The sequence below is a fragment of the Muntiacus reevesi genome, chromosome 21, assembly GCF_963930625.1.
Source record: "Muntiacus reevesi chromosome 21, mMunRee1.1, whole genome shotgun sequence".
Lineage (NCBI taxonomy): Eukaryota > Metazoa > Chordata > Mammalia > Artiodactyla > Cervidae > Muntiacus > Muntiacus reevesi.
In genome coordinates, this window is record NC_089269.1 from 27,931,777 (window position 1) to 27,958,061 (window position 26,285).

General features: G+C 35.1%; 1 protein-coding gene across 1 annotated transcript in view; it reads left to right on the plus strand.

Moving 5' to 3' along the window:
- The window catches only part of ROBO1 (roundabout guidance receptor 1), a 444,051-nt gene that overhangs the window by 321,097 nt on the left and 96,669 nt on the right, over positions 1-26,285 (plus strand). The window contains exons 4-6 of the mRNA XM_065913546.1: positions 7,785-7,905; positions 8,457-8,595; positions 11,033-11,160. Of these exons, the coding sequence (XP_065769618.1) occupies positions 7,785-7,905; positions 8,457-8,595; positions 11,033-11,160 (388 nt within the window). The remainder of the gene's footprint in view (positions 1-7,784; positions 7,906-8,456; positions 8,596-11,032; positions 11,161-26,285) is intronic.

Here is a 26,285-nt window from a genome sequence, read left to right on the forward strand (position 1 = left end):
GTGAAGCGTAAGAACCCGTGGTGAGAAAAAAAAATGGATTTACTGTTTGAAAAGTATTTTCAGCTGGTGGACATGTAACTCAAAAGAGCCAAGTGCTTAAAAATGAGCTTTTCTCCCCTCAAATATGATGAGCATTTGTCATCTTTATTTCTAGAGTATAGTCATAATTCCTCCATAGATTTTTATTTCAGGCTATCCTAACAGTGACTGTATGTAAATTCAGAATTATAGCCAGATGGTTGGAAGAGGTGATAAAAAGCAATCCTGTTTTCGTAGGAAAGTGAAAATTGCCCATAAGACTTTGTTTTTACCTTTAAAACAGCAGGACATTGTTTCATGAGACCTGTGAAGGAACTAATACATTAACCTTAATGGCTGGGAACTAAATTAATTTCTCATATGCATGTAGAATACTACCATGGAATACGTAGAATTTTCAGAGGTAAAAATCAACTTAACTTACTTTGTGGGGATGGCTGGCACAGGCTGTTTTCTTCTCAAACCACTTTTATATTGCCTCCTTTTTATAGGATTCACTTTTGGGTTCTGATCTTAATGACTTGGGAACCAGACACCTGGGGAATCAGCTAAAAGCCCTCACTGTTTCATCTGCTCTCCATTTCACCGGCAGTCAGCAGTTGTCTGCCCCTGGTTTGGAATACAATAAATTAGAGATGGCTTTCCCGGTTGAGTGGTTCAATAAAATGGTGTCCAGGGGAAAATGCCAAACCCAGGTCTTCATATTGACTTTGAACCACACTTAAGCAAGCAAAATAGGTGTCTTTTAAGAAGATAGGACTTCCTTTTTTTTTTTTTTTTAATTATTATTCCTTGTTAAAATTAGGATTCATGGCAAGATCATCTGGTGATATAAACTAGATATACAGAAAGGTAATAATTTATACCTTCACACAGAAAAGCATCCTCTCCCTTTAACTTAGCTGTGTCTCTGCAGGGCGGCTCCCACTTACCTGCAATTAGCAGAACAGCCCTTCCTGTCCCAGTCTATAATCAAATTATCCTAGGTGTGCGTCTGCGGCATCAGACAGCCACCTACCAATTTATAAGCTGCTATGAGGAAGAAATGAGAAGTTTAGTTGGAGAAATGAAAATCACAGGGAAACGCAGCTGCCATAGTCCTAGGCAGCAATCCTCCCAGGCCTGTGTTTTCAGCTGGCAGCTCCCCAAGCTGTGGAGAGGGCCACGTGTCCCCACTGGGATAATTGCTTTTTTCTGCATGAGTCTCTTGTTGCTTCTCTCTGATGATCGAGTGTGTTTAAGCTCTTGGCAGAAATCATGTTGGTTTTTAAATGGTATTGTAAAGTGGCCCAGCAAACAAATGAAATTGGATCATGTTCTCTTGTATGCATGGAGCCCAAGCAAATATGGAATGCCAATGGAGAGATCCTAATTGCCTCTTTTTCCTCTCAATTCCCCACCTAGGAGAACAGTTGAAAGACCTACAATAAGTTACGTTTTTTTTTTCCCCCTTGTAACACTCTCCCTTTTAATGTCACCAGGTAAAATGTAGAATAGTCATTTTGTTTTCAATTTGTCATTTTCATAATTTCTTTACAATGTGTATGTACTTACCCAGGCATTCTTTTGTTGTACAAGATGTTTTGTGTGTGAAAATCTCGTGAATGTCATTCCTATCATTAAATAGGCTATAAAGACCAAGGATGATTGGTAAGAATGGACAAGCAAATGGATAAGTAACATTCAGATGAAAAAATTTCAGTGTGATGGAAATCTTCCTAATTGTTTTTTTTATAATCTATACTGAGAAAATATTGTAAATAGGAGCATATGATTTATTTTACTTAGTTTAACCCACCTATGTTGTACAGTCCCTCATTTCGTGTGAGGAGTCCATATTGAACTGGTCATGAGTACATGGCAGCTAGGTATAACAACCTTTGGATAACCAGCATGAAATCAGATTACATCTCATCGAGAAGCTTGAGTGGGAAGTATTTAAGACAGTGCATTTCTTCTTCCTTCTTCTCCTCCTTTTCCTCTCTCTCTCTCTTCTCTCTCCTTCTATTAAAGGTCCCTGTGAATCAGAATGAAGCAGGAATAATAGAAAGAGTTGAATTTTGGGGGGAAAATATACTGAGAGGCAATACCCTTTATGAAAAGTAGAGAGGAAATAAACTTTATTAGCCAGGAAGAAGAACTGTGATTTGCCTAATCATGGTTTATTATTTTGTTTATTCATCTAAAATAAAACTTATGTTGGAGATTTTAATATGAAATCATGTTGTTATGGATACATGAAAATCACTTCTAAAAACATTATTTTGTGTGACAAGGTTAGTACAGATAAATAGAATAAAGATTAAGTTCTTAAAATTTCCATCTATACTTAAGTATTGATGGTGATTTGAGTGGTAGGTATAAATTATTTTAAATCAGTGTTTTTTGATAACTGAAGTTTTTCAAAAATTTAAATTTTGATCTGCTTGCTAACTCCATTAAAATTTATGTTCCAAAAAGTGAAACAGCAAAACTATGAATATGTATATTAAAAAATACAAACTACCTATATTTGATATTAAACCATGGTTAGTAAAAACATAAAATTATCTAATTCTCAGCATGGATTTTTATTAAATGTTCTTATTGAACTGCTTACCTGAGAGTGGATAAGAAATATTGCCAAATAAGAAAGACTGTATTCTTGTATAGTATGTAAAATCCAAATTTTGTGAATTATCTTTTATTTGGTTATAACTTTTTAGATTGCTGCGAGACATGTAGTTATCAAACTCATTGCCTATCATATGTGAAGTATAATTGCCCTACCACCAGTATTTTTCCTTCATTTAGAATGCAACCTTTGTTTTTGAAAGTTGATATGATATATGTTAGAAGGCATGGATGCTTCAATTGGAATTGTTCATGTTAATGATTGATACACTTGCAACCAGGCTGGAAAGTGATGGGTATTTTTTTCACCTCCTATCACTCTCTGCTCCCTGATCAAACAAGATATCTTTGGTGGGGGGGGGGTGGTTTTTGTTGTTACTGTTGTTGAATTAATGCTAAAGGTTAAAGAAATAAAAACTGTTACTCTGACTCTTCTTAACATGTTTCTATTGAAAGGAGCCCTTAAGGACTATCCAAAACTGCCCTGAGGATTAGTTCACCACGTGAATGTCTGGAGGCTATGACTGGCATCTGGGATACCTGTGTCTTATGTTCATTAAGTCTTAAACCCTTGCAAAGTACTCTTCCTCTAGTTGACAACAGCTTGGTATCTGTTCTTCGGGTCAAAGATCCAGGCAGAACTGACAGCATTGCTATCAAGAGATATTCTGCCCAAAGAGCCTTAGTAGTGAACTATTTAAGGATGTTGCCCTGTACTATAATTCAAAGCCTCTCTGCTCATTTACTTTGCAAAGCAGTGTGGAAACATGATAAAGAAATTATTTTTTCAGGCAAAAATTTTTCAGACAAAATAATTTCTAAACCCGGGTGCTTTAAAGCTACCACTCATGTTAATCCTGCTATTGTCTTTACTACTGTAAATGAATATTTCTGAGTCTTTAATCTTTCAGAAAATTGTAAAAATTAAGTACTGCCCAATTTCCCATAGGTATAATGACATCTATTTGTGTCTTATGTGTATTATTTAAACATATTTCTCTTCTAGCATTCTGAATCAGTGTTCTTTTAATCCATTGTTAGGATCTATTTTAAAAATAGTATTTATAGTAAGAAACACAGATTTTGAATGCAGCATCTATTTAAGGAAATGAGATAAATTATATGACAGTTTGGTGGTTAGCAATTTGAAATCGTCTTTGAAGCCCTTAATATAATTAGTGGTTTCGTTTTTGGTCTGCTGAATTCAAGTCACATTAGGTTAATGTAATTAAAAGCAGAAAAGATTTTGTGTAGCCGAACTAGTTAATTAGCCCCAGTTGGTTTAGTATGTTAACCTAGAGGTGTATGGATAACATTGTGGGGTGATGCCTGAAAAAAAATTCCTGTGTAACAGATACTTCAAATCATCTGACTTGCTTTAGGGTAGAAAATGAAGACATACCAAGAAGTTCATTTTAAGTTCATCTTTATTTCTGATTTCAAGCACTGATTGCAGGGTGAGCTGTATATGCCATAGAATAACCAGACAGAAACCTTAATTTACTTTCTAAAAGAAAGCTTACTTCTCTGTGTGCAGAGATAATGTTCCTTCTTGTATTCTGGAAATAAGAATTCTGATTGTAGTTTTTTTCGTGCTCACCAGAAAAAAAATATGAAATGATTCTCTCCACTTTTGTTTGACAAGCTACATCTTATTCCTGATTTTTCTATATAATCTTATTAGTAAACAACACAATAAAGGAGATGAAAGCATTCTAGAAGGGATTTTCAATGACTTCAGAGAAGTCTTTAAGTACTAGGAAAGAAGGCTTTTACCCCTAAGGAAAAAATCAGTTATAGCTTCTTAAAGGGAAAATGCTAGTATATAAGAATCCCACATATCAAATACGTTGAGGTATTCATTACCTTAATGTCACTAATTTTTTTTTTAACCTGAGACTGATTCTGAAGAAAATATAAAGTGTAAAGTTATTTGAAACTTAAAAAAATTTTTACCATCTCCTCCTTTCTCCTCCTCTGGCTCCTTGCCCAAAAGTAGCAACACCACTGGGAACTTTTTTGTTTTCATCTCGTATGTAGATAGCTGAGGCCCCCCTTTAAGCGCTGTCTAGAGCTTATGGAAATGTGGGCTTCTAATGTGGTTACTACTGAGGGCTGGTTAGGTAGATGGTAATGAGGAAGAGGGACCTCTGCTTGGATTTTTGACACAGGCTAGATGCCAGCATATTGTATGAAAGCTTAACACGTTCTGCATCCCCACTACTGGGATTATGTTAATTGAAGTGGTCCTGTTGCAGTGCAGTGTTTAACATTGTGTCTGTTCATTATACAAACTCGTTTTTGATAGGTTTACAATTTGGCTGTCAGATCCAGCTGCAGGAAGAAATCTGCCAAGAAATATTTCTTAGCTTGTTTTAAATAGTGCTATTTTCACAGTTACAGTATGTTGGATGTGTTAGAAGACATATTTTTCCTTTCTCTGAAGAGAGAGGAAATGTCAATTTTGGTTTACAAAGGGGCACTAGGATTTAGAATATACAAAGTCACCTTTTACAATCAATATTTGTATATGACAACATAAAATGGTGATTGTTAACAGTAGGTTACTGTTTAAAAGTGGTGTGTTATATTTGATTGGGGTTACAGCAGTAGGTATTTTTTCTTTTCTTTTGTTTATTGAAAAGAAGAGGCCATCATGCAGTCCACATTTGTGACCACAGAGAATAGAATTATGGCTTTTGGTTTGCTCTGTTTCAGTTCAGCCATTGACATAATGCCAAAATCAATTTGAACTTATGGAAACTGAAGACTGTCACTTTCATCCATTATTTTTTCTGTTTCTGTTTTCGGTACTTCTTTTTTGTTTCTTCCTTCACTTTTGTCAATTTCTGTCTCTATCATCTCAAGGAAAAAAGTTCCTCCCAGGTTTAGTGAGGTTTGTTTGATTTTCCATTAAAGTTGTAATGTTCATTTTGGGCTATTTAACCCTTATTGCCAGTGAGTATAGTGTGGAATGTAGGGTTTTATAGTGAAAATGTCTTGTTGATGGGATGCAAGTTATGTGGGGGCATTATACTAATCTGGGGAGTCTTCTCACTGCTTTTTTCAGATAGAATAAGCATTTATGATATTATTTAACTTTAACACCTCCCTCCTTTTTCATTTTAAGTCAGCATTTATCTTTAGATCAGAGCCAGGTCTTTAGAACAAGGCTTGTAAGCCTCAGCACTATTGACATTTTGGGTGTGTGATAATACTCTTTATGTGGTGGACTCCTGTGTATTGTAGTATATCATTGAATTGAAAATACAGTTTATAGAAAAGCATATATCACATGATTTTGCTTTGGTAAAAGTGTGTGTGTGATGTATTTTTTATATCTCTATATCCATATCTACTCATCTATATCTATACTGAGAGAGAGGGAGGGACAAAAGAAAAATGTTCACAAAGTGTTGACACTAGTTAACTTTTGGAAGGTTCTTTTTCATGTGACATTTATTTATTTTTATTCTGTTTGAGAATTTAGATAAGTATATATGAAAAGAATAATTCTATCATTAACATATCTTGTAACTGCTAGAAACCTTTATAAAAATGCTTCATTAGATAATACACTAATTTTATCTACAAAAGCCATTTGCATTCATTAAAAATCTTTCAGGTGACTACTCTATGCAGGCATTTTTCTAAGCATGAAGGACAGAATCGTGAACAATGTAGAGAAAAGTTACAGGAAGTTTCTTAAAATGATACTTGGAGAATCATGATCTTTTTTTAATAAAAGGACTAAAAAAAAATGAAGTTCTAAAGCCCCCCAAATTAAAACCACTTTGTTAATATTTGATTTGTCCTAAGACATAAAGATTTGGTTACAATCTCTAGTTTGGGGTATCTGAATTGAAATGAAGCAATTTAGGCATTTCAAAACAGTGTGACCTCTGCCGTTACAAAGTAGTAAACTCCTGGTGTAGGATGAAAAAAAAAATTCTGTTTGAATGGTTCCTTCCTTCCTTCCTCCCTTCCTTCCCTCCTTGCTTTCTTTCTTTATATTTTTGTTTCCTTCTTTGTTTAATCTATAGACTGTACAGAATAACTTTGAGGTCAAAACCTCCATAAATAAACAGTCTGGAAGTTGTCCCTGATAAAACTTTTCTAAGGCTCAGAGCTTTATAGATATTCATGGTTAATTGAACTCCACTCCCCACCAAAAGCATATTAAATTAAGTAAAGATAGTTCAATTTCATCATCCCAATCTTAATTCATGGTTAACTTCAGCCTACTTATTGTACGGCAAGTCTGCTTATATTTGTAATTAATTCTTCTTCAAGTAATTAAGTGTTCAAGAGTGTACCCAAATGAATTTCCAGATGATTTATTGGGATCTGTTCAGTCTCTGCCTCCTAAGTCCCTAAGAAACTGCTGGGCAGAAATAAAATCTATGTTTTTTAGGACATGTCAGTTTCTGCAGTGTTTTGGAAATTAAGATATATTCTTTAAAGCTACTCTGGCAAGTTAAGTAATGAGAAATACTTTTGTTTTCACATCTTGTAATACTAGAATATGGTTCTTGAAATTACTTATAACTAATATATATTTGCATATTAATTATAGTCACATAGTATTAAGAATTTCCCAAATAGCGCAGTCCTATGATATAGCATAGGAAACTATATTCAATATCCTGTGATAAACCATAATGAAAAAAACTATAAAAAAGAATGCACATATATTTATAGGTGAATCATTTTGCTATACAGCAGAAATTAACACAGTACTATAAATCAAATATACATGAATTTTAAAAATTTTCCTTTTTCTTTGTTCCACTTATTAACCAAATTGCTCATGCAGTTTTTGGTTTTCCTTTAATTAAATAATATGAAAGAACCCGGCCAGTCTGGAAACACAAATTTCTAGTTATACAGAATATAATAACTTTACAAGAAATGTAGGTAAGGAAATATTTCGCCTCTTTTATGTGGTATCGTTGGAATGAATTCTGTTTAAAGTTATTACCTATAAATATGGCAAATACTACACATCAGCTTTTTTATTTAATTAGGCTTTCTTTGCATGCTTAGAAAGTTGACTTCACTTACAAAGACCCCTGTCATATAAAAATTACTAAAGCGATTTTAATGATATTAATGTGACACTTTTTTTTAAGATACGAGGAGGAAAGCTCATGATTACTTACACCCGCAAAAGTGATGCAGGCAAATATGTTTGTGTTGGTACCAACATGGTTGGCGAGCGTGAGAGTGAAGTTGCAGAGGTCACTGTGTTAGGTGAGTACAGTTTTATTTGGCTTGCTTAACTGTAAAGTGAATCTCTTGTTATTATTTAGTGCATTTATGCAGCAATCTGCAAATGCAGGAGATGCGGGTTTGATTCTTGGGTAAGGAAGATCTAGAGAAGGAAATGGCAACCCACTCCAGTGGGTTTGATTCTTGGGTGAGGAAGATCCTCTAGAGAAGGAAATGGCAACCCACTCCAGTATTCTTTCCTGGAGAATCCCATGGACAGAGGGCTAGTGTCCTTGGGGTCTCAAAGAGTCGGACATGACTGAGCGACTAAACAACACCAAGGGAAAAAGAAATGGCCTCTTCTAGAAGGTAAACCAGTATTTTGGGAATGGAAAAAAGACAGATGAAATTAGTTAAGCAGCCTTAAATAAAGTAGCCAAGACATAGAAAGACAAATAGGAGGGGACGCCACACCAAGAGAGAAGTGGGGAACCCTGTGGAATGCTTTTTAAAATTATAAATCTGCTCTTCCATAACATCCAGAATGGCTTTAAGTTTCTGTATTTTGTTGAGATGACTTTTTCTAATTGTAGAGAGACCGTCCTTTGTGAAGAGACCTAGTAACCTGGCAGTCACTGTGGATGACAGTGCGGAATTCAAATGTGAGGCCCGAGGTGACCCTGTACCCACCGTACGATGGAGGAAAGATGATGGGGAGCTGCCCAAGTCCAGGTGTGAATGAGAATTTAATGGTGGGATTCATCTACCCGGAATTGCTATGGTTCTCATCTGGCCACTGTTCACATATAAGCCACTAGAATGGTTTTCTCTGGACTCTGATCTCCTTGGGCCAGACACAGTAACAGAGATAATTAGAATCAGAAGGTTGCCATGCTTTCTCTGAGAGTTTCAGATAAGACTGTGCATTCATGACCCCAGCCTGCTCAGGAACCCTTGTAAGGTGTGCTATTCCTTAAACAGTTTTCTCTTTGTCCAACCAGACTACAGTTAATACCAGTGTCTTATATGGGAATAGGCAGGGAAGGGAGGTACAGCACTAAAGATAGAACTACGAACCAATTAAAAACCTGACTTCCTTTTCCTTAGCTACAGTATCACCAGGGAATGGTAGAAGAGGTCAGAGTTTCTTGGTATCTGTCAAATCCTTAAATTGCCTAGAAGCAGAGATACACTCCCAGCCTTAGGGAATGAGGTAATGAAATGAAACTTTCAGGCACTGTCTTGAGGCTGTCAGCTCTCCTGTGGCCATTCGTTCACCAAACAAACCTTGAAGCCCCTATTAAGTTTGCAGGTTACAGCAATGGCTTAGATAAAGCTTCTGTTGTCAAGTGAACTCACCAAAGGAGACATGTATGGATAGTTTCAGAGTAACATAGCAAACCTTTTTATTGCACAAAGGTAGACCTGTGGGAGCAGAAAATCAGGAGAGAGTTCTCAAAGGGAAGTGACAGAGAAGCAATGTCTTGAAAAATATATCAACTTGATAAACAGAAAGAGGAGAAGAATATTCAGGAAAAGAGACATCATAACACAGACACAAATCTAAGAATGTTTTGTGTGGTGGAAAATTAGCATGGCAGAATATGGGGCCTGGGGCAAGAAGTTACGGGAAATCACGCTGGAGACAGAGAGGCTGAATTCATAAGACTTTGTTGGATTAAAGGATTTTTAATCATATGGCATGTACTTGATGAGCCAAGAGAGACATTACTACGAACCTGATTGCTTTTAGAGAGAATAAAATTTTTAGCATTAGGGCTATCACATCAATGGGTGTGAGGCCAGTGCCTGGGTCACCATTGTTGTTGTCCAGATAAGAGATGTGAATTGCATGAATGGGGAGATAAGATGGAAATAGGATAGGGGTCCATTATCAAGACCAAACTGATGAATTGAATGATTTGTTACATATAGGGAGCTGGTGAAGGAAGACAGGTAGATTATGTTTGGAGAGGGAGTTCTTTGATGTGCAAGGGTAAGAAAAGAAAGTTTTATATAACATATTAAATAGTAGGTCTCTGTGGGATATGATGTCTAATTACTAGTCAGGGTAATGAATTTGAGCTTACATAAAATAGGAGCTAGAGATATTTGTGTAGTTGATCAGTATATAACCTACTGGATAGTTTAACTCAGGGATTTCATGTAGAGTAAAAAGAAGATTAAAGTGAAATTTCAAGGAACATCCAAAATTTAAGAAAAAGGATGAGACAAGGCAAGAGCATTCTAACATGAGACTGTCTGGGTACAAATACCAGCTCTGCCACTAAAATAACTGAAGAACAAAGCCAGTTTACCTTACCTTCCTATGCTTCAGTTTTCTCATCTGCCAAATGGAGATGAGCATAATACTTTATAAGTTGTTATAAGAATTTTAAAATAGAAAACCTACAGAATACTTAAAGTCTGACATATAATCAGAATGTATCTAATGATCACCTAAATTTTACTTAGTACAGGAGCTTGAGGAAAGAACTGAATAAGTGCCAACTTTGCCCAAAAATATTCTGTTAAAAAGTAGTTTAATGAAATATCATGTGTTAATGCATATATATGGACTCTAGAAAGATGATGCTGATGAATCTGTTTGCAGGGCAGCAGTGGAGATACAGACATAGAGAACAGACTTATGGATGCATAAGTGGGAAGGAGGGAGAGGGTGGGATTATATGGAGAGAGTAACATGGAAACATATAGATTACCATACGTAAAATAGATAACCAATGGGAATTTGCTCTATCACTCTGGGAACTCAAACGGGGGCTCTGTAACAACGCAGAGGGGTGGGATGAGGAGGGACGTGGGAGGGAGGTTGAAGAGAGAGGAGACATAGGTATACCTATGGTTGAATCATGTTGATGTTTCGCAGAAACCAGTACAATATTGTAAAATAATTATCCTTCAACTAAAAATAAATAAGCTTAATTTTTAAGAAGTAGTGTAATACTTTTGCCCCTGTGAATATAAAAAAATGCTTATTTCTATGTGCATGCTTACATAGAGGGTTGCCACATTATTTAGCTTTTGCTTTAAATTTTCTGAAGAGAATATTGCCTGTGATTTGATGTCTAAATATGCCGCAATTGTAACGATGGAATTCTTCAAGTAGAAGCTCCCTTAACTCTGCTTTCTTTCGTTATGTCACTAGATATGAAATCAGAGATGATCATACCTTGAAAATTCGGAAGGTGACAGCTAGTGACATGGGGTCATATACTTGTGTTGCAGAGAACATGGTTGGAAAAGCTGAAGCATCAGCTACTCTGACGGTCCAAGGTAAGATCTGGGGAACGTTTTTTGAGATTGACTTATTATATGAGATACAACATTGATATTTTAGAGTATGATAAATTAGTTTGTATAAATTAGAGACTTTAAATAGTGCTATGTATATGTGATTTCAAACATAATTAAAGGAAATTATTGTTTTGCTTATGGGAGCCCTGTAAGTGTTTGTTACAGGAAAAGTACAAGAGCTTTTTTGTCTTGGGCAAATAGAGGAAGAGAATGTGCTTTCATCTCTGGGTCTTCAAACATAGAGCTTTAATTGAATGACAGGTATTGCCACAAAAGTTTTATCTTTAAATGGAAATAAATCTGCTGTTCCTTCAGGTCATGCACTTTCAAGTGTCTGTTCAGAACAAAAAGGTGAAAAGATTGTTTCCCTCTAGAATGTAAGATCCATCCACAGAGTAGGGACTTTTGCAGTCTTTTTCTGTGTACACAGTGCCTGTGACGTAACAGACTCTCAATAAATATTTGCTGAGTGAATGAATCACATTTGTACTTTGCTAATTTTGATGAAGATTTATTATTTGGTGTGATGTGAGCCAAAATGGATACCATACTCTACAACTACAAGTTTTTGAATGTCAAAGTCATGTCTGTAACTGATATGCAGAAATGGTTCTGTCACCTCCTTTGAGTCCATAATTTCATATGTTTTTTCGTTCTCATAATACCTTTTTCCTTCTCCCATGATGTCATGCTGACTATTTCTTACTATGTCTTATCTGAGAACTTTCTTTTTGTTTTTAGGGACATTATTTATTGTGGAATTTGAGAGACAGTGACCTTTAAAGAACTTCGTGTTGATGAAAAAAAATTCCATATTTTGACAAGTATATAGAGTAAAAAGGGATTTTGGCCATAAACCACTTAGCTTGTTTCTGAGTATGACATTAGCAACACTTGCTCTGTCATCTTTCTGAGCACTGTCTCCTCTAAGGCTATTATGAAGAAAAAGGTGCTTTTTGAGGGAGTGTTTCTACTGTGGGCTTTCTACAAAAGAGCCTTGTGGGCTTTTTACACTAGGAAAAAAAAAGAATAAAGAATATTTCCTTCCTGTCTCTAAAGCCATTGTGTCCCACTTTGGGGTTTTCAGCTCAACCTCATAAAAACAAAAGAAAAAAAGAGAAAAGATCAAGAACAAACATTGAATTTCTAAGGCCTAGACTTCTTCTCTTTAATTTAAGTTAGATTTGAACTCCACATAAGACGAAAACTGTAAGAAAAAAAAACCCTTTGCATTTAGAAAAAGCATAAATTTAAGAGATGTCAAGTTCAAGTTCAAAAGCCCTCCAGAGGGAGTGAAAGTAGCCCAGGATGAATACAAGACATGAAAAGGTGTGTCTGTCTCCAGGCAATGGTGACAGGGAACTTGACTGTCTGTTACATTAGTCAGAGATGTTTTACTTCATAAAGTCCTTTGCCTTGGGAATTTGATGCTTTTATAAATAATAGCTGTTCTTCTGTGTCTATAGTAGACATTGAAATCAAAATAGAGTTTCTTCCTCTAGTCTTATACTCAATTCCAAAGTTAATTCAGCCTTAAATTTTCCATATGGAATTTATGTTCCTAAGCCTGGATTTCAGTGAAAACTGGGGTACAAATAATCAAATCCAAAACTATGTAGGAATTTAGAAGTTCTTATTGGTTTTTTTTTAATATAAACTTATGAAATATCTGTATATTGTTGAGAAGTTATTATTTTATTCAAGTATTAAAATATGTGCTTTTCCATCACTGTTAAAATACAAGCTAGAGTAATATGCACAAATGTGAAAGAAAGTAAAATGATCGCCAACAGCAAAAGATAACTAAGGAATAGAAACAAAGGAAAGTTTTCAAAGGTAACTTGAAAAGCTATATATATATATATTTTTCCCCCCTTGAGATTAAGTGAAGAAAAACACTAGTTACTGCAAAGAAAACTAATCAAAAAATGAATCCGTTTGACAGCAGGAAACAGTTATAAGAAGTTTAGTACCATAGTTGTTTTTGATTTCTGTATTTTATTTGTGGTTCACTTTTAAAAGGCACTATTGGAGTCAGTATGAGCTTAAAAATAACCTTTTCCTTTCCTCATTCCTCATGCAATAAATATTTAATTTTGAGAATTGATGTTGGGCAATAGAACCCGGTGCTCCAGGTAGAAGTTTTGGGGGAAAAAAGTTTCTTATATGTAAGGATGAGCATTTGATTTTCCACCCCCAGTACACTTATGATTAGTTCTAGCTTTTAAAAATTAACCTTGATTGGAGAATTACTTGCTTTTTTGATTTTTTCTTTGAAATCTCAATTCTGCTCTTTTAGAGACTCTATCTGTGTATTTCCTTAAATATTCCATTCTCAACTCGTGATTTCTTTGACTTTTCTATTGCGTACTCTTCAATTCTTAGCATGTTACTAGGCATCTAGTAGACTCTTTATATAATACTTGTTACAATTTGAAATAGATATTTGAACTCCAGCGTTATACTGGAGTTGTAGAAGTATCACAGGGATGTCCCAGTGGAAATTCAGCATCTCCTGGCGACTTTGATTCTGAGTGCCAACAGTAGTTTGCATTAAATCATATATGAAGAGCTTGTCATCTATGATGACTGCCTGGTGGTCTGTATTTGAAAGGAGCAAAGGAAAACCTGGGGCTTGACAGGGTTTCCTAAACTTAGATGAAGTTTGTTATCTGAGCTTATCTGAAATATCTCATCATATATATCTGAGTTTATCTGAAGCTTACTAAATATCCAGGTTATTAGGCATGGCCCCTGGAGAACCTGATTTAATAGATCTTCGTTGGGATACAGAAACTTGTTTTTGTTTTTTGTTTTCAAGCAAGCTCATCAGTCCTTGTAATGACAAGTTATCAGATGAACTTACACAAAGAATAAAGGGCTTTAAAAATTACTCTAGAGTTCGGGAATTACCAGAGCTGGAAGGAGTACATTACAAAGAATCGTGTAGTGAAGAGTATAGACATTGCAGTCAGATAGAATGTTGTTCAGTCTTACTTCTGTCGTTTACCTAATGTGTGACCTAGAAAAAGTTATTTAAATTTCTTGAGTCTTAGTTGCCCCATGTATAAAAAGTGGACAGTAATACCAACCTCACAGCATATTTCAAGTATTAAATTAGATTATACATATAAAAAGCTTAACATATTGTGTGTTACAAAGTGTTTTATAAATAAGGAGCATTGTACTAGACAAGTGTTACTGTTAATGATAGCTTCATTGTTTAATTTTAATAATATTAACTATTTCATAAGAAAAATAGTAATGTTCAGATAATTCTAGACAGTTCTTCCTTTGCAATTGTAACTGAGAAATCTGAAGTAATATAATCATGATAATTTATTATGTAGACATTATTAAAACTCTTCCCAAATATGAATCATTAAGTTTTTATTAAAAAAAACTTTGACTTTTAAACCTAATGTGCTGGATCTTGTTAATGCCATCAAAGGTAGTGCTAGACTTAATGTTGAGGTTATGCAAAATAACTAGATAATTTAATGAAAATTATGACCCTTTGGGAATAGAAATGATTTCAAAATGATTACATTTCATGTGTAATGGGGTGTTACTGTTATGGAAAAACGTTCAGCAACTCAAAGGATCTGTAGTAATTTGACCTATTGAAAAATTATTAATGTCCATTACATGACCAATAAAAAATGATGAAGTAATGCTGTTTGGAATGATAGCAATAGAAAAGTGTTTCTGTTTAACTCTGAGTTAACCAGAAAATTCAGTCAAACTAAACTTGATATTCTGTCATTTTCTGAAATAATCAAAATATTATTATCTATAAATGTAAATCATCAATATTGTTATATTTATGACTTGTGTTTTTATGCACCATTTTCCCTCCATCCAGTAAAAACATTTACACACCTCCTCAAGAATTCTTTGTAAACCTAAAATACACAAACAAATTCAAGCATCTTTTTAAAGAAATATTGTGTCAATTTTGATTGATTACATTGTTGTTGTTCAGTCACTGAATGATTATTATATTTGCATTTTAATGTCGACAAGTGTTACGATTGCTGTCATGGGAGAAGTGAATTATCTTCTAGACTAGTGTTGCATATTGCACAATGGCCCCATCTTTTAAGGAAATAGATGTATAACGTGGTGTTTATAACCATTTTACAGGTTGTGACATACCTATAAAATGTAAAGTCCAACTGGAACAGAATAGATACAGAGAGGCACCCAGCCAGGTTTATAAACAGTATGCCATTGAAACTGCTGAAATTTATGCCTCTGGTTGGCATTTTGAGAATGGTTGTGGGTTTGTTTTATATAATTTTGCTATCTTAACCTAAACCTATTAGGCCTTTATTAGATGTGTGCCAGGTGGGCCTTGAGATTCTTCTTGAAATCACATGATAGCCAACCTAAATTTTCCCACTTGTTTTTATTTTTGAATAAATTCATAGTTAATGTAAAAAGTGGGTACATTTTTTTCTTTATAGAAAGTAGCCTTTTAGAAAATCATGGTGGATGCCCCCTCAAAACACTTATAGAAAAATAAGGGAAGAAAAATAACTTTATTTACCATTTCTAGTAATGGCAAAGTATTTAAAATTTGGATTTATTTATGATGGCAATCGTATCTATAGCTTTTTAAATAATTCCACGTTTTGAAGCATGCTGTCCTGAAAGAAAGATAGTCGATAAAACCACAAGGGTTTTAATTCCAAATTTCTCCCATTTCCAAGTTTGTCCTCCACCCTAAGATTTTTTTTTACAGTTCTTTGGTTCAGTGATATTCATTGCTTAAACAGGGTAAAGTCGATGGCATTATTAATCTTTCCACTCCCTTTGCAACTTCACAGATAAAGCAGCTCTTATTACTGTCACAATTTCATTGACAAAGTAAATTTGTGACTCTCTATCACCAGAGCGATCGTGTTCCCATCGCTGTGTCTGTCACAGGAAACCGAAATGAAAAGGAACTAACATATACCAGCCATTTCCCAAGCAATCACATGTTATCTCTGCCGACTTGAACCATTAAGAAAATCTAATCCCATTTTGTATGTCTTTCTTACAATAGACACTAAAAGACATATAGCCCTTCATTTCCCTGTAGCCCTGAGTGCTGGGCCAGTCAGACACAGGGAGCTGGACGTTGAGTTCACACCCCACTGCACTCTCCACAGGCCTCTCACGGGGACCAGTTATTCTCTGAAGCTTAAGAAACAGTTGCTTTTTCTGCCCTTTCAGCAATAGCTCTGTTAAAAGAGAAGGCAGATGCCACACATCTCTAAACCAGGTGATGCTCTGTAACCAGACAAATGGGATTTCTGTGAAATCCAGCTCTTTTCCAATAATTGCTTGTCCATTTTTCTTCCCTTGGTGTGAAATTGCTCCATTCTCTCCATTTCACCACCTGTTTTATTATTATTATTTTTTTTAGTTCTAAAATATGGTATCATTAATGATGTTGCTATCCCTTTAAATGTGTTCTTGGCATACAATAGGAATGTTCACATGAATCATCAAAAGGATGTGCATTCTACTCTGTCCTGAAGAACTATTATTTTGGCTGATGTTTCCCATAAGTATTCTGCCTTCCATGCAAAGAAGGAACAGAGCGCTTCTTCGGTAGAATTGATTATCCACTGACAGCCTCTGGAAGGCTGAACCTTGAAGCCTAAGATTGGCTGAGGCCAGAGAGATACAATGGCAGAAAAAAAAAAAAGACCAGTGCAGTCTTTTTGCTGACTTAATTGCTACTGATGGAATGTTTCCTAGAGCTCCTCTCTGCTACTGGTGAACTCTGTGCCTCAAAACAAAAACAGAACACCTTGGCTGAAATATCTTGGGCACTACAGTCTGTTTAACACCCCAATGAATTGGGAATTTAACAATAGTTACGATTTTCAGTAAAACAAGAAGGAACTATCGGAGGTTTCCCTAAGCTTTTAAGATTCTCCTAACCCAGTGTGGGAGTATTCGTTCCGAAGAAATAGTAGTGATGCAGTGAACACAGGTGCAGACGAGCCATAAGAAGCTGAATTCTTCCATGTTCTTCATTTCAGTTGGTGGTAATGCAACATGCAGATAGATACACAGTAGTAGGCAGTGTAGGCGTTGGTGGGATCATGGCTTTACTCTTCCATTTCTCAAATGTCAGTCACCTTACCATCTTATTTATTTTGCTTTTTAAATATCTCTCAACACCTTTCTTATCTTCTTATCACTGCTTTATTATCTCTTGCCCAGTGAAACTGTTAACATCTAACCAGTTTCTTTGCCTCCATCTTGTCTTATAGAATCCGTCTTCCACAGAACAGGTACGTTGACCTGAAACACAAATCGGTTATATTAGTTCCATCCATAATACATAGTCATGCTTCCCATCGCTAAGGATAGGATTCAAAATACTTCAATACTGCTCTGCCTAGATACATAATCCTCTCTGGCTGCTCCCTTCAGGGTAGTAGTATTATATTGTTTACATCTTTTTTTCATGTAAATGTCACCATGTCGATTTTGTCTGGGCTTTTCTTTTGGTAAGTCTTGGTCTAAAATGCCCTGCCCCCACTGACCATCTTCTACATCTTCTATCTGTAATTACTTCTGTAATTCTTCTGTAATTACTCCTGTCCTTGGACCCAGCTGAGGTAGGCATCTTCCAGAAAGCTCTGCAGACAGTCCTCACCCCAGTATCAGGCTAGGGATACACGTTCATGAACGCATTGGATTCTCTTGCCACCTTTATTGCATTTCAGCATTTGCTCAGTTGACTGTGAGCTCCTTGCAGGCACTCTTTGTTTACTTTGCCTTCTTAGTCTCATTGCTTATTGCAGTCTTAGGAGCATCCTTGATGTTCATGTACCATTTTCTGTCTGAGCCAATCAAGGACTGCCCTGATACCAGCTGTGGGATCCTGGGCAAGTCAGTTAACTTCTCTGAGTCAGTGTTCTCATCTGTTGAAAAGAAAATGAATGTACATGGACTGTAAACATCAAACGTGATAGAAAGTTTTAAAAAACAATTAACAGAAAAAGAGACACAGAAATACAGAACAGACTTTTGAACTCTGGGGGAGAACGTGAGGGTGGGATGTTTTGAAAGAACAGCATGTATATTATCTATGGTGAAACGGACCACCAGCCCAGGTGGGATACATGAGTCAGGTGCTCGGGCCTGGTGCACTGGGAGGACCCTGAGGAGTCGGGTGGGGAGGGAGGTGGGAGGGGGGATCGGGATGGGGAATACATGTAACTATATGGCTGATTCATGTCAATGTATGACAAAACCCACTGAAATGTTGTAAAGTGATTGGCCTCCAACTAATAAAATAATATTAAAAAAAAAAAAAAAAAAAAAAAAAAAAAAAAAAAGAAAAAAAAACAATTAACAAAATAAAAGCAGTCTCATAAAAGTGGTTTATGGGTTATGAAGTGCTTATGCCAAAGTGATGGTTGTTATGATTATTTTTCTCATCATCTTCTTCCAAAACACCTTAAAACTCATTAGCGTCCCAGTAATATTTATTTTGACCATAGAGTTTTGAAAGATTTTCATAGCTGATTAGTGCATAGTTTGGTAACTGTTTTGCTTTTATGCAATTATAATTTTCTGTGGTTCTTTAATACTGAGGCCAGTCTGTCAAAATCAGTCTTCAATATTTGTTGGACTGTGTTTTAGGGAGATATTTTTGCTGCTGCTTTAGGAAAATTCTGTAGGGTAGAACTAATAACACACTCTTTTCTGACACACATATGGATTCAAAAGCTGAATATATAGCAAGTGAAATCTCTGATTTTTAGGTTTCTCATCTGTAAAATGGGAGTGAAAATGTCTTCCTTATAGGACTTTGTGGAAATTAATGAGCTAATATGAAATGCTAGCACATTGTGAAGCATTGAAATGCTCAATAAATGGAGAAGCAATAAAGATGATATGAAGAAGGAGTAGAAAGAGAAAGAGGTCATTTCAGTGATGTATCTTCATATGTGTCAGAATCAGGACTGCATGTAGCTTTAGTGCTCTTTAGCTGCCTGTCACTGGCTGTATGAAAAGATTAAAGTCAGTCATATGTGCACCTCCATCTCTTTACATAGATACACAATAAACACTTTTAAGTAAACAATGACTATCAAGTCTTCTGTAATTGTGGTTTAAAAATAATGTCAGTTCTTATTTTAGTTGCTTCAGGAAACGGAAAATAAGTTAGGTACACACACAAAAATTCTCCATTTAGTTTAAAATGTTTTTTGTTTTTATTAATTGTGTGTATTTGATGTACATTTGAGACCCAAATAGTTTTTTATTACAGATCCATAATTAACATAACACCCTTTGATCTTTAAACATAATTATTTTCCCTCCTAATATGTTCAATGCTGCTAAATTCCCTGCTAAAATAAATAATACTGAATTCATTCATTGCTTCTTCCATAGTTATAATCCATCTATTGGAACAATTGAGTTAACTAGACTTAAAAATAATTTGATAGATGATCTCCAGTAATAACTACTATATAATTTAAAACTTTAACAGTCTCAAAAATGGATCAGAAGTGCACATTTAAAACAAATGCACATTTGTGCATTGAACCTTTTCTAAAATGTGAAATAGCAACTTGAAGATTACCAAACCACATGTAAATCTTACACAATGTCGTATGTTGTATGTCTGGCCTTTTTTTTTATGGACCACTGTATAATTATTTCAGGATGTAGAATTAAAATTCAAGCAGAAATAAAGCAATGTAGTTGACTATGGATCTTATTGCCAGTAGTGAGGGATAAACTTCTATAAACTTGCGTTCAAAAACAAACTCTAGGGGAAAGAAGGTATTTTTGTAAATTTGTGGTTCCCATAAACAGGGTTCACCATGTTTAGCTTTTTATCAGCATATGAGATCTTATAGACTGTAACAGTCATATCACTTTTTAGAGCTGATATAATATCTAAACAGAAAATAAGTAATGAGAGAAAAAACTGGACCCTTCAGTTCTGAATTCCATTTCTTTGATGTCGACTTCATTTAAATCATTTGTTGGAACAGTTTACTTAAATTGCTGATTTCAGAAAAGCTGGCAGTATAATAGCACATTGTTTCTGACCAATAACTTGGTTATTTGAGTCAGAGCCAAAACTAATAGTGTCAGAGGGCCTTTTTGCAGGTTCAAGTCAGGTTTACTATAATCCAAGATTGTTGTTAAGGACTGTGAGTTTACTACTTGAAATGGTAAATAAAGTATTTCAGATTAAAAAAAAAAAACTGAGTTCAGCATTTTGAGGAAACATGTATTATGAGGCCCTCAAAGTTTTACCTGATGAATTTAAGAAGCTTGACATGTGTGAGGCATGTTTGCCGCCCTCTGACAAGAGATGGCCGGCTGGTTCTTTGGGGAATGATTCTTCATGACATGTGGCAGGAAGCCACAAAGGCCCAGTAAAGTCAGTGGTACTGGAGTAAACAGCACGTCAGGGCTTCAGGAACTGGGACAGACACACACAGACACACACACACACACATGCACACAGTGTTATATATATATATTTACCACCTCCTATTATATGTATTGCTACTCTTAATGTTGAGCTGGAGGCTTACTCAGAATGCCCCCCTTATGGGATTTGTTGTGGCTTTTTTTGTGTTGTTGCTGTTGGTTGCTTTGTAGTTAAAAATAATGTTTTAAAAAATTTGAACTGAAGATTTGAGGAGCTAATGAGAAAGAAATGATTTGTGGTTATAAAAAGAAAACCCCCAAAGACAATGTGTGATTGAAGACTTTTTTTAAAGAGTCAGTATTGCCAGCTGAGCTCTTTGTGAACAGGCTGAAAGTAGAGTGCTAAGAGCCAGGAGGTTTAATGAAGTCCCACTACAGAATTTAACAAGAGAATGATTTGTGAGAATGGCTTCCTCTCCTAACTGTTCTGATCCAGTGGCATAAATAGGATGCTGAGCTCCACTCCTGCTGGGGTGTTTTTTTTTTTTTTTAAATGGTATTTGATTTGATTGAGACTCAGTAGCATTATGGCCTATGATTCTTTTCCTTTTTTTTTTTTTTGGTAGAAAGGATAAAGTAAAGAGCTTCTTGTGTTCTTATAACCTTTCAGAGATAGCCATTTTAACCCTAATGACTGCTGAAGATGTGACATTCCCTTAGATTTCTTTCATTTACTCGTGAAGGTTTTGGGTTGCTTTCAGTTATTTCACACAAATTGATATAAATCTTGAAAATTATTCAAAAGAAAAAGCAATTCTCCACATAACCTTCCTACAGAGAACTTGAAACACTCTCAAGTTTTTTTTTTTTTTTTTTTTGCCAAGCAAGTATTTGAAGAAATAAGTAAAGCAGTCGGGTACAAGAAATAATTGGTACATAAGATGATTCTGTGACAAATAATGACTAGCACCACACTAGTAAACAGCACATCATGGATCTTCCATTGTGTTATGAGCTTTACTGGAATTTATTCATCTACATAACAGTGGATAAGTTTTTCTCATTGCTCAATGATACAGATGGATAACTTAGTAACCATCTTTAGAAACCTACATTCTGAAATAATGACAGCAACCTGGAAAGATGTAACTGAGTTGTGTGAATCTACAGCATCTGCATTACTCAACCTGAGAATGAAATTTGAAAAAGTAAATTAGTCTTTTGCTCTAGTCATTAATGGGTAGCTCATTTTAAAACATTAAATTCATTACTAACAATCTTACATAACTTAAGATGTGAAATTATGTTGTGATATTGTGAATAATGAAAAAAAAAATCCTAAGTTAATTTACATTGATGTATTTATTCTGTTTTATCCAGAATTACTAGGACATAAATGATTGAGATAGCTCATTGTTTAAGAGAGAATAATCATAAAGAGAATGATTTTAGACTTTGACATTAAGAACACCCTTTTCTTGTGATGAACCTGGATAAATTAAATATGCAAGATAATGAAAAGTGACTTTTCAATGCATCTATATGTATCAAATTTTATTATTTGCTTGCTATCATTTCAAATTTTTATAGATATACACAGAATGAATAATGATGCTGAGCAGTGTTCATCCTTACAGATTCACAGATCATTTCTATATATTCCAAACATTAGGCTCATCATTAGAATAGTTAAACTTTACATTATACAGCAGTTGGTGTCCTCTGAACCTTATTTCAACAATTTAAAATGCAATATGCTTCTTTTTATTTCATTTTTTAAAAGATTCTGTATTAATTAAAAATTACTGCCTATTAATATCTTACATAAAGTTTGCAAAACTGATTAAAATGCCATGAGCATTTTAATTTTCTTTTAAACTGTTACACTCTTGACTTGGTAAATTATGTGCCAGTATAAACACACCTATAGAAAATACTAAAATAAGTGTAAGACAAAATATAGCTGAGTAATTGCTTTATAACAGAATTATAAAAGTAGGAAAATATTTAAATAGTTGTTAAAGTTAACTTTAGCTGTAGGACATTTATTTTGTGTGGTCAGTGTTATTAGGAGAAAATTTAGACCACTGCCCAATGAAAACTGATATATATGGCATTTTAAAATGTACTTTATAAAAAAAAGTTGACGTTGTGGATGACAGAAGAGCCATTTCAAACAGTGTTCTTTTTAGATCGTTGGTAAAGAGATTAAGGGGTGCTCTTGTGTTTTTACTTAGGCTTTTTATTCCCCCAATGAATAAATACTAAATGAATAAATATAGGTGATAATAAATAAATCTGACCTGATTTAGGTTTAATGGAAATAATGATAAGTTTCATAATTTCTGTACTGGATTGTTGACATATTGAATAGTAGACAAGGATGAGGGCTCTTTTTTATTTATGAAAGAACTGAGGTCAGAGTTGTCTTTATAATGTATAGTAAACTGAACATATACATTTGATACTTGGTTGCATGCATTTGACATTCACAGTAGTTATCCTAAAAGGTTTCATCACATCTTTCTGCAGAGATGGAATTGGCTGTTTGGACATTGTTCTTTTTCAATGAGAGAATAGAATATAGCATGAGTCGTTTCCTCCCCCAAAACCTTTTTATGTGTGTGAAACATGCCCATGTGTGACACAGTAATTATGTATGCATGTTAATTTCATATATTAATATATAGACTATTCATTTAAATAATGTTTTTTCTGTTAAGATACAATTGACATAACATTATATTAGTTTTAGGTGTGCAGTATAATGATTCTATATTTATATACATTGCAAAGTGATCAGCACAATAAGTCTAGTTAATATCCATCACCATATATAGTTAATTTTTTTTTCCTTGTGATGAGAACTTCTAAGAATTACTGCCTTAGCAACCTTCAAGAATGCAGTAGGGTATTAGTAACTATATTCCCTCTGTTTTACATTGTATCTTCCATTATATAATTTATTTATTTATTATAACTTGGAATTTATAACTTTTGACCTCTCTCATCCATTCCACCAACCCTTCACCCTCACCTTAGGCAATCATCAATCTGTCCTCTATATCTATAAACTTTTTTTTGTTTTCTTTTGTTTTAAATTCCACATGTAATTGAGATCATATGGTATTTTTCTTCCTCTCCCTGACTTATTTCAATTAGCATAATACCTTCAAGGTCCATCTATGTTGTCTCAAATTACAGGATATCCTTATTTTTATGGCTCTATAGTATTCCATTGTTTATGTAGTTATTTATTTAGCTAATTAGTTTATATTTCTTTATCCATTCATCCAGTAATGGACATTTAGATTTTTTCTAAGTCTTGGTTATTGTAAATAATTCTGCAATGAATATATATATATATATGTATGTATAAGTGTTTTTGTTTGCTTTGGATGAATACCTAAGAGTGGAACTGCTTTATCATGGAAGTTTTATTGTTAATTTTTTGAGGACCCTCTATATTGTTTTCCATAGTAGCCTCACTCATTTACATTCTCACTAATAGTACGCAAAGTGTACTATTTTCTCCACATCCTTGCCAACATTCCTTGTTTCTTGTTTTTTGTCTGTTTATTTAATATTTCTTTATTTGTTTGGCTGCATGGGGTCTTAGTTGCAGTATGCAGAATCTTTAGTTGAGGCATGCGAACTCTTAGTTGAGCATGTAGATTGTAATTTCCTAACGGGGGATTGAACCGAGGCCCCCTGCATTGGGAGTGTATACTCTTAGCCACAAAGAAGTCCCTCCTGTCTATTTAATTATAGCTATTCTAATATATGTGTGAGTGAAGTGAAGTCGCTCAGTCATGTCCAGCTCTTTGCGACCCCATGGACTGCAGCCTACAAGGCTCCTCTGTCCATGGAATTTTCCAGGCAAGAGTCCTGGAGTGGGTTGCCATTGCCTTCTCCAGGAGATCTTCCCGACCCAGGGATCGAACCCAGGTCTCCCTCATTGCAGGCAGATGCTTTACCATCTGAGCCACCAGGGAAGCCCTGAGTTGATATCCTACTGTGCTTTTGATTTGCATTTCCCTCAGGGTTAGTGATGTTGAGCATCTTTTCATGTGCCTGTTGGCCATCTATATGTCTTCTTGGAAAAATATCGAGTCAGATTCTCTACCCATTTTTCAAATCACATTATTTGGGTTTTTTGCTATTGAGTTGTATGAGTTTCTTGGATATTAGCCCCTTATCAGAAATATAATTTGCACATATTTTCTCCCATTCAGTGGGCTGCCTTTTAAATAGTTTTTTATCAAAAGTTATTTTTTTTTAATGTCATGGAGCCAAAAGATTTTGGAACCAAATTTACATTTGAATAAGGTTTAATAAGGAGGAGAAGGGGACAATAGAGGATGAGATGGTTGGATGGCACCAACCATCACCATCCAACTCGATGGACATGTGTTTGAGCAAGCTCTGGGATTTGGTGATGGACAGTGAAGCCTGGTGTGTTGCAGTCTATGGGGTTGCAAAGAGTCAGACATCAGTGAGCAACTGAACTGTTAAAAAGATTTAACAATTGTTTAAAAAAAATGTAAACAAATAAGTCATGCAGTGTTCCAAAAATAGCAAGAATTTAAAGAGCTGGACAGACCTGAGCACCAGTCTTCCATGTCTTACCTGATACATGATCTTAAGAAAATTACTTAACCTTCATATTTCTCCCTCTACAAAATTGGCATATTGAACTTTTGTACAGAGTTGCTGGGAAGGTTTCTGGTGTATGATCTGACACATAGTTACCTAACATTGATGGCTCTTCATTAAATTGAGAGGTAAAAGGTTATGTGATTTATGCAGGATAGATCTGATTAATTTTGCAGAGAATCTGATCCAAAGTTATTTAACTTTCAGTTGAGTAGTTTAATTATTATGCCATCATGTACTTTAATGCTGACCCTCCATGGCTTACGCTATTTGAAGATAAGGGTCCCCGATTTTCAACTAAACAAATGTTAGAGTACCTTCTATGTATAAAACAATACACTAGACACAGTGAGTGCACAGATAGTAAGCCTGCCTTAATGGAGCTTATTGATACAGAGAGATCTACGCAAATGTCTATAGTATCAGCAGAATCTAAAAAGTGGATTTTTAAAGGTATGGGTGGTTAGTATACTAACACATATATACGGAATTTAGAAAGATGGTAACGATGGCCCTATATGCAGGGCAGAAGAAGAGACGCAGAAGTACAGAACAGACTTTTGAACTCTGTGGGAGAAGGGGAGGGTGGGATGTTTCGAAAGAACAGCATGTATATTATCTGTGGTGAAACAGACCACCAGCCCAGGTGGGAGGCATGAGTCAAGTGCTCGGGCCTGTTGGGCTGGGAAGATCCAGAGGAATCGGGTGGAGAGGGAGGTGGGATGGGAGACCGGGATGGGGAATTCGTGTAACTCTATGGCTGATTCATATCAATGTATGACAAAACCCACTGAAAAATAAAAATTAAAAAAAAAAAAAATAAAGGTATGGGTGGAAGAAAGTGCCTTCAACTGGATAATGGGAACATTATTGTCATTTGTTCACTCTTTCGACAGATATTTAAATGTAATGTAAATAGTGTCCTCAACTCGATAAGTTCTAGAGAAATGATGGAAAACAAAATGGTTAAATACTTGCCCTCATGGAACTTACAGGCTATTTTAAGAAACAGTCCTCTATAGAATAATCACACATTT